This window comes from Ruditapes philippinarum, unplaced genomic scaffold, assembly GCF_026571515.1.
Source record: "Ruditapes philippinarum isolate M1 unplaced genomic scaffold, ASM2657151v2 ctg2542_1_1_1_1, whole genome shotgun sequence".
Lineage (NCBI taxonomy): Eukaryota > Metazoa > Mollusca > Bivalvia > Venerida > Veneridae > Ruditapes > Ruditapes philippinarum.
This window is the reverse complement of record NW_026857661.1, coordinates 116970-126602: the sequence shown is the minus strand read 5'-3', so window position 1 is coordinate 126602 and position 9633 is coordinate 116970. Positions and strand designations below refer to the sequence as shown.

Sequence of the window (9633 nt, the reverse complement as noted above, 5' to 3'; positions counted from 1 at the left end):
TCCTTTTTGAGAAACTTGCGACTTAAGTTGAAAATTGCAAAAATTTTCTAAGTGAAGGGCAATAACTCTAAAAATACTTAATAAATCCAGACGAAAATACCTGGTGCACAACTGCACATGCTGATCAATATTCCTGTAAAGTTTCATGACTCTAGGTCAAATACTTTTTGAGTTACGTGCGACACATGTTGAAAATTGCCAAATTTTACTAACTCAAGGGCAATAACTCTGAAAATACTAAAAATATCCAGACGAAAATACCCAGGTGCACAACTACACATGCTGATCAACATTCCTGTAAAGTTTCATGACTCTAGGTCAAATACTTTTTGAGTTACGTGCGACACAAGTTGAAAATTGCAAAATTTTTCTAAGTCAAGGGCAATAACTCTGAAAATACTAAGAATATCCACACGAAAATACCCAGGTGCACAACTACACATGCTGATCAACATTCCTGTAAAGTTTCATGACTCTAGGTCAAATACTTTTTGAGTACATGCGACACAAGTTGAAAATTGCAAAATTTTACTAAATCAAGGGCAATAACTCTGAAAATACTAAAAATATCCAGATGAAAATACCCAGGTGCACAACTACACATGCTGATCAACATTCCTGTAAAGTTTCATGACTCTAGGTCAAATACTTTCTGAGTTACGTGCGACACAAGTTGAAAATTGCAAAATTTTACTAAGTCAAGGGCAATAACTCTGAAAATACTAAAAATATTACAACAAAAGTGAACGGACGGACGGACGGACGGAAGGACGGACGGACGGACGGACGGACAAGGGTAAATCTAAATGCCCGCCACTAACGTGGGGGCACAAAAATGTAAAAGTGTTGAGTTTTCTTTTGAACTTGTCGTCAGTAACATTTTGCGATTTTAAATACGCTAGCGCATTGAATCACTTTCAGGCTATATTCTCCCGCAATTTGTATAACTAACATTAATATATATTTTCACACGGAACGGAAAAAGAAATAACTTGAAGTGTCATTTTTTTATCATTTTTCCCCAAAACAACTGTTTAAACAGTATTATCAGCATGCTACTCTAAATAAATATCTAACAACCATTATTTGGCTGGGCTGTAATTTATTTTGATTATTGCATTCGATTTTTCAATAAGGTGATGTATATATGCGTCGACTAAGCTGTTTATACCTAAATAAATTCTTAAACCCTCCACTGTTGAGTATGTTTAATGTTTATTTTCACACCCTCGATGTTATGAGAGTTTATCTTGAAATCGTTTCTCACAGATTTAATCACCACATACATATGTATTAAATCATATGGTAGACATTTATTTAAATCTCATTGAATAAACAACAACTTTAACAAGTTTATTCTAATAAATTACATTATTTATATAGATATGTAAGATTTACAAAATACTTCAAATAAGTGTCACACGTTGTTTTAAGATACACTGTCATACATTTGTGTAAATTGTACATGTATATGTGTTTATTGTAAAGAATAGTTATATGTGTTAATTGTAAAAAAATGTTATATGTGTTAATTGTAAAGAATAGTTATTTGTGCTAATTGTAAAGAATTGTTATATGTGTTTATTGTAAAGAATAGTTGTATGTGTTAATTGTAAAGAATAGTTACATGTGTTAATTGTAAATACTTGTTATATGTGTTTATTGTAAAGAAGAGTTATATGTGTTAATTGTAAATAAAAGTTATATGTGTTAATTGTAAAGAATTGTTATATGTGTTTATTGTAAAGAAGAGTTATATGTGTTAATTGTAAATAAAAGTTATATGTGTTAATTGTAAAAAAATGTTATATGTGTTAATTGTAAAGAATAGTTATTTGTGCTAATTGTAAAGAATTGTTGTATGTGTTAATTGTAAAGAATAGTTATATGTGTTAATTGTAAATACTTGTTACATGTGTTAATTGTAAAGAAGAGTTATATGTGTTAATTGTAAAGAATAGTTATTTGCGATGTATGCGAAAAATGTATTTATTCGTGTATTTTGTAAAGAAATATATCCGTTGTTTCTATGTAAACAGTTGTATGTGAATGTATGGTATGTGAATGTATGAAAACATTTTCGAATTTTTGCACACTATGTAGAGAGTCGTTAATAGAAGGGAAAAATCGAGGCGTCTTTTGTGTTTTTGTTAAAAGCTCTTTGATATAATTTTCTACTTTTCACCTTAAACTAACTGGGAATTGGGAATGAACTTCTACTACATTTCTCCTACAAAATCAGTCTCCAGCGCCATAAACTTTCTATAATTTTATAGTTGATAGTTTAATTATTAATCATCAAGTGAGTGTAAATTGGGTCTAGTGTAACAATGCAAATAAAAGAAATTAACCGAAACGACGGAACAGAAAGTTAATCTGTTTAACTTTATATGTATTCATTTTATTTATTTAATATAGGCAAATCACCGTTTGTACCATCGGTCAACAGATAAATACTTAAATTTCTGGCATTTCGTAAGTAAATACATCGGGGAGAAATAGTTTTAATACGATCTTTAAAGCGTATATCAAATAGATTTAAGATTTATACTAAAGCACTGTAAAATATATGTGTTGTTGTTTGAGACAATCCTCTCTGAATGTCGATTAATATAGGTATATTGTCTTTTTGAATAAACATAATGAATCGCACAATATCTTAATAGTCATTCATTGATGGAACAAGATTAATTGTGTTGTTAGTTCCAGGATAAATTGATAAATTTATGATTTGACTTCGCCACATTTCATTATAAAAATAACATTGATTCTTCGGATTTCTGGAACGTAGCTTCCATTCCATCTACAATAGTTTTGTCAGGTACGATAGTATAGTGATCTACAGATTAGATCAATATTTTTGAGATCATTTTCATGGACCGTTAATACGAGTATCTTCTTTATGACATAATACATACCACCTTTGCTTACATGTTCCTTTGCTAGTAGGAATTTAGTGGACCTTGTTTGTTTCTAGTATGAAATCTTGTTTAGTTTTCACAGTACCAATTCTTTGTACGTTCTTTGTCTATTTTTGCACTTTCTAATGAAAGATTGGGTTCATGTTTACTTTTTACACGAATTATTTTAACAAATATTTACGATAAACCATATAACAATCATATATTGGGTCCGTACTCTCAGTGTCTGAAGGGCGGGTGAACCCTCATTAAGCTTAGAACACACAATAACAACAAGGGACAAGCTCTTCATTATTTGTTTTATTATTCCATTCCCTTAATACGATGACGTAGGTAAATGTACTTATTATTGGTGTAATCCAAATAAATCTACAACATACAGGTCACTATCGGGAGTGGTTGATACAGCTGGATCATCATCACTGTACGAAAGATCGATGGGGACATTTCAACTTCCTGAATTCCCGATTTATTCTTCGTGAATATAACTAAATGAATTCATGGATTTCAACTTCACAAAGTACGGTTTAATGAGAAGTTTAAATCGTGAATTCATGATGTTGAAACCGTGAATTCATGAAATTTAAATCGTAAGTTGAAATTATGAATTCTGTATGTGAAATTGTGAATTCATGAACTTGAAATGTCGCCTCCGGTCTGTCGTATGACTGTGATATAATTTGTGGGAATGGTAAAGGAAATGATTAAAAAACTAATCCGATCTCTGCGTTGTTCTATTTTGTTGAGACTTATAACTTTGTAATAGCCTTATACGCATAATAGGGTTAGTTGATTAGCTATTGCTAATGTATTAATTCTGTAACGTATATAATCTAGTAATAAACAAATTATTGTTGATCCTAAACTTCAAGCTCTTTATCATTCCGTCAGGGAACTTACGTACGTAAACAAAAAGAACATTTAATCTCATTAAACCATACGATTGGATTTTTAGAACAAGACATATTTTGACCTCAGTCGCGATTCATCGATCTACGATATTTCATCAAGTATCTAGATAAATTTCGAAATAAGGAGAAATTTTTTAAATAACCCTTTATTAGGGTTTGTAGAGCGCGGCAATGGGATAGTCCTTACACCAAAGTTAAAACCAAGTTATACCACCTGTGGTATCGTCAGTTCCTTCATATAAAACTATTCGTCGTCAAGGGCATGTCAGTCAAAGTCAATATATAAAAACTATAAAAACGCCCGGAAATTACGAATTTACAAAATATTTAAACATAATTATGTAACCAACCTCCATAAAGCAGACCTCAATAGCTGATTAGTTAAAACTGTCAACTGTATCTGTATCACGTACGTTTGCTGGTAGTCAGTGGTTCTTCGTACGGTGCTCGCGCTGGGAAATTCACATATAGACATGTGAATATTTATGTCCAAACAATGATATTCAAATTTCCGATAGCGAAGAAAAAAACATACCCCGCACATCTAATTCAAAGATGTTTTCCTTCTGTAACTTTGTCAACAGTCTTTTCTTTTTGAAGACAAAAACGTTCGATATTATATTTATAAGACGCTGGCAGCAGAATACCAGTAAGTGTGAACAACCAGGCTCTCAGGGCACTTTACTAGTTGTACACGTGACATGGGCGTACTTATTGCAGCGTTAAATGCCACAGCGCCCGGTTTCAGTTAAAATTTAGAGTTCGACGCCCGTGTTAAATTCGAATTCAAAAAATCTTGTCCTAAATGATAAAAAAAATTAAGTTCACTGTTTAAAAAAATGACAACGTTTTATTTTCACTTCCGGTTATATATTTGGATTAAATCGAGCCTTAGATCTAGTATGTGACAGATATATAAAATACTTTAATCACTCAGTATTTAATAAAGGTGTTCAGGTGAATCGCGAAATGAAATGTATACAAATAAAAAAAGAAGAAAAACTTATCAGTTAATAAATCTAGCACAAGTGGGGGACGTGTGTAAAATTTCTCACTAGATTATGTTCTTTTTATATCTGTTTAAAGTACAAATAGGGATTTGCTTTGCTGCAACGCGCATTAAATTTTAACAAAATAAAACTTCTGACATGCTAACGTTCCAAATGAAAATGTTAATTAATGCGGATATATATTAAAGAGGTTAAGAGTAATGTGTTAAAAGATATTAAATCTTTGACATGGATAAGAGAGCGAATTGCCTACGCTTTTGCCAGTGTGGTGTAAATTGATCGAATATATAATCATATATACTTTTGCATTTAAAATAGCCGGTCATAAAATATTTTACGTCCGTAGATTTAAATGAAAAGTAAACCAGCGCATGTTGTCATTTGATCTTAATAGTGTGATTTACAATGTGGATATTTGGTATTAAACGGAGGGCAAACAAGTGATCTTTTCAATTAGCGGTCAGTGATATTTTAAAAGAAGCATTTCAATCGATTTCAGATTAAGGAATGTGTAATCAAAGAACAAACAGTGCAGAATTTCAAAAGTGACTCGAGCTATAAAAGAAAATGTTGAACAACTTTGTCGGGATTAAGGTGCTAAAGTTTTAAACATTTGTTTTCTTTATGATAATCTGCATAGTGATTTGAACGGAACTAGAATATTTCAGACGTTAATGGTTTTGCCCTGTCTGAGTACCAGTTTGATAAATCAAATCGAACTTGCTAACATTCAAACTTGTCTTAAATATGCTATTTGTGCGGATTTTATTTTCTAAAATTCTTGTCCGGGTGATATTGGCTGGTTTATAGGGATTTTAGTGTTTCCAATTCATCAATACTTTTTATTAGCAATTTTATATAAACACTCTTTATACAATAACACGGAACACCGATTTTCAATGCATACCTGAAACGCGAAACAAAAGTTTTATTTGCATTTAACGGAATATGATTCAATACCCAACGGGGGGCGAAACAAAAGATTATTTGAATAATGGAATTACTATGTACACGTAGCTTGACAATTATTTCAACATAACGGTTAACTCAATAAATGAGAAAAAGCTATTCGAATCATCATCTTCAATAGTAGGGAAAATAGTAAAGAATTAATAATGATGGACAGTGTTTAGTTGAAATACCGGAGTAAATGTGTATTTATTTCATAAAAATAGTTCCGGTGCTATAGTAAATAGTGCGCTGTAAAAAGGTCTTCAACATGAGACCTGACCATCCTTTGAATGAACTTGCTGATGTGATGTTTAACAGCCCGATACCACCGACTCGTCAGGGAAGCGCAAGCGTTCGAATTGATATGAGCGTGCATTCTGACGACTCTGATGAATTTGATGAAATTGAATCATCGGCTGAAACAGATGAAGGTCGATTGTCAAGGTCTTTGCAGACATGGATGATCGACCACACATGGAGTCATGTTGAACCATTGGAGAAACCACCCGCAGAACCTTTGTTCAGCGGAAAACTTGGTATTGAAAGATGTCCGAAAAGAACGAATAACGTAACCAAGAAGGAAAAAACTAATAAAACATTGAGAGACAAAAAGTCGAAAGCAACGAAACTAAGACGTATTCCAAGTGACGATTCCATACATACGAATTTGTCACTTTTGACTTGCTCGTCACTAGAAACACCTGTTATAGAAATAGATAATTCTAAACTTAAACGACAAAAGAAACGTAAAAATAATTCAAGAGCCTCGTCTGCAGTGCCGGATGACGAACCGTTTGTGTCAAAATGGGAACGTTTAAGCAATATGAAATCAGGTAATATAAATAGACTATTTAAAAACAGCTCAGTTTTAGCAAACCAATTCGGATTGATTGCTGGAGTGAATAATGACGACGAATCCGAAGCATTTCGAATGCTGGACAAAGACGAACAAGATGGGCTTCTTCAATGCGGATATAAACGAGGGATAAGGTACGTCAATAAATCAACTCTCGAAAGAAGTGGTAGTTTGACAAAATTAGGCAATATACTAGCAGACAAGCCAACTGTTTTTAAACGTACATTATCGTTAGATGCTGACAAGCCTTGGGGTGCGCCTATAGATATTGCCGAACTAAAGCGAGAAAGAATGAATCGTTTACTCGCTACAATGCAGGCTAAAGCATTACAAGAGAAAGAACGAACACGAAAAGGACGACGAATTTCTCGTGTTTCATCGTATAAAAATGCATCCTCTGCTTCATCTACAAGACCCACGTCCCCTTCAACAACATATGTTGGAACGGAAGTTTCAAATGTGCATTCAGTCGGATCCGGTCATAGTTCAGAAAAACGGCTTTTAACACCGTCAGAAAAACTTTCTCAATTAGACGACAATCAAGAAGAGAAAGTGACAGTATGGAAAGCCGATAGGGAGATTCTTGAAATAGATCTTAAAAAAGAGCTTACTGAAAGAGTGAAACAAAAAATTGAGAGTACGCGGACTGCATTAAAGCGTGTAACCGGCTTTGGCGATGAAAACGAACAAGCCCAAGTTGTAGGTACACACGAAGAATATCCGAAACATATTGAAGAGGACTTCTGCAACAAACCAAGAATTATTCAGAGAATGCGGATATCACCAAATCTCAGCGGAATCATACACGACGATATACGCGTTCGAATGGGACGCCCGAGATATCACGAGATTCGGGAAAGTGACATGCAACAATGGAACAAAGGCCAAGTTCTAAACCGTGCTCATAGGAATCTGAAAGTGTTCAACTGGTTACATAGCCTTAAGGATGTTACGTTTAGCACAAAAGTGACGTCAGAAATAATTGATGACGTACCGGAAGAGGATGCAAATTTGCAGGATTTTCTTCACGTGGAGGCAGCAGACGAGCCTGATATAGCTCCTCTGTTTCGTCAGTATGAAGTACGGATATTATAATTGTTAACCAACATAGTAGTTAGTAGTCTCTTGTTAACACTTATTCTTTTAAATGTTTTATTTTATCAAAATTTTCAAGATGTGTGACACTATGTTATATGAGTAAACAGTTCCGGTGAAATCTTAATATTCTTAGATCTGAATACTGGTTCTGATCATTCGATTTGAAATTGGTCCTATTCTAGACAAATGTAAAATACAATAAATTGCGTGTTTGACTATTCAGAAAAGTTGCTGTTTGTTGACATTTTGTTTGTAGAAAATGGAAATGTGTTGATTGTATGAAAAAATAAATTATAAATATCTTTAATGGCTGACTTTGAAAGTTTATGTTGACTCCTGTTAGGTAAAAAAACTTGCTCGACTGTATTTCTACTTCATAAAATTCTGTTACACAAGTTTAAGTTATACTATGAACAATAAATCAACTGTGACGTTGTCAATCATACTTCAATAATAGGCTACTTTAAATATAAAACTTGACCTCTAAAGGCACGATACTATGGAGGGCGATCGTTGCCAAAATTCCAGACATGTAATGTGTTCCTTTTGAAAACTACTTTTGAAAATGCGAACTTGTATGCCTACCATTTTTATTGTATGCCTCTTAATTCAATCTTTTAATTGAAGGTTACCGCCTTTATATAACAAGTTTACATATATATCGTAACAACTGACCTAACATCTAAAACGACAACAAATTTACAAGTTCGTATCTTCCATTGCATGCAATACATACGCATGTTTGCACACTAATAGATCTGTAATATACAAATGAAATGTAAAACTCGAATACGGAAAATAGAGTTTAAGAAAACGTGTTACCAGTTGTAGAACTACAAAAGTACGTTAACACAGTAACATGTTTAAAATGACAAAAGTAGATCCACAAAGTTAAACGATTTTAAGTCAAGCATAACGTCCCGCCCCTCTCGGAGTATTTACGACCTTCTATTGCGGACAGGTATAAAACGGCGCCTCTCCAATATTTTTAAATAAAACTGAAGGACAACATACGGCATTTTTCACAACATATATATGTTGCATTTGTTACAAAAGTTTTGTCACTAGCAACATCACTTGAAAATTGCTGATTTTACCATTTATGATGAAGATAACTTGTGCATTACCTTATTATTTAACATCGTGTTCTTATCAGTTACAAATTATTTATCATTTAAGTGATTAGCCTGTCCGTGCTATGCCTAGTGCCCTGTCCTGTGTTTTGTTTGGGGTCCGCCTGGGCTTCTTGCCACTTGTTCTTGTTGCTGGGTCATGTAGGGTTGCGTTCATTGAGCGCCGCCTTTCCTTGTTGATCTTGTTTATCATATATTCCTGAGAAACATCGGCGATTTGGAAATTTTTAGGGGAAACAATGACCAACTTCAAGGGAGTAATTTTATTAATTATGTAAAAACATCCAATATTCTTATTGGTATCATTGAAAAATGTATTGGCACAAATTTCACTTTCAACAAAAACTATGCAAGTATTTGCAAAAATAGGATTTTAAAGCGGCCACCGAGATTTCCTTTCCGAAATCAAGAAAATACTTATCCGTAGCACATATGTACAATCTTTAATACGGTATTTTCAGTATGAATAAAAACTTTTTGCACTTGTTCATTATACCTCATGTACAGACTCAATCAAACCGAGTCTGCAATTCTTATGTAATTTTGTAGTGATTAATGCTTCCGAGGGATCATTTTGTTTCCAGTTTTTAATACTTCACAACAGCAGGTGCCAAGTGCCGTGTGGCAGTTGATAAAATTGCCCCGTACTTCACTTCAGTGTTTTTCTGGTCCTTCGAGATCATTGATGCCAGCGCTATTAAGTGTTGAGAATTGAGTACCGTTCAAGCCGGTGCTAAGGGGCGTGTCACTTAC

The 9633-nt window shown here is 33.5% G+C and overlaps 1 protein-coding gene across 1 annotated transcript; it reads left to right on the top strand.

Moving 5' to 3' along the window:
* The first annotated feature begins 4862 nt into the window (after nucleotides 1-4862).
* On the top strand, nucleotides 4863-8054 carry LOC132750518 (uncharacterized). The gene has a single exon (XM_060740513.1). The coding sequence runs from the start codon at nucleotides 6062-6064 to the stop codon at nucleotides 7742-7744; it is 1683 nt and encodes a 560-aa protein (XP_060596496.1). The 5' UTR covers nucleotides 4863-6061; the 3' UTR covers nucleotides 7745-8054.
* Nucleotides 8055-9633: the final 1579 nt, after the last annotated feature.

Coding starts and splice junctions, on each gene's coding strand:
- LOC132750518 (XM_060740513.1), top strand. CDS start 6,062: ATGAGACCTGACCATCCTTTGAATGAACTTGCTGATGTGATGTTTAAC.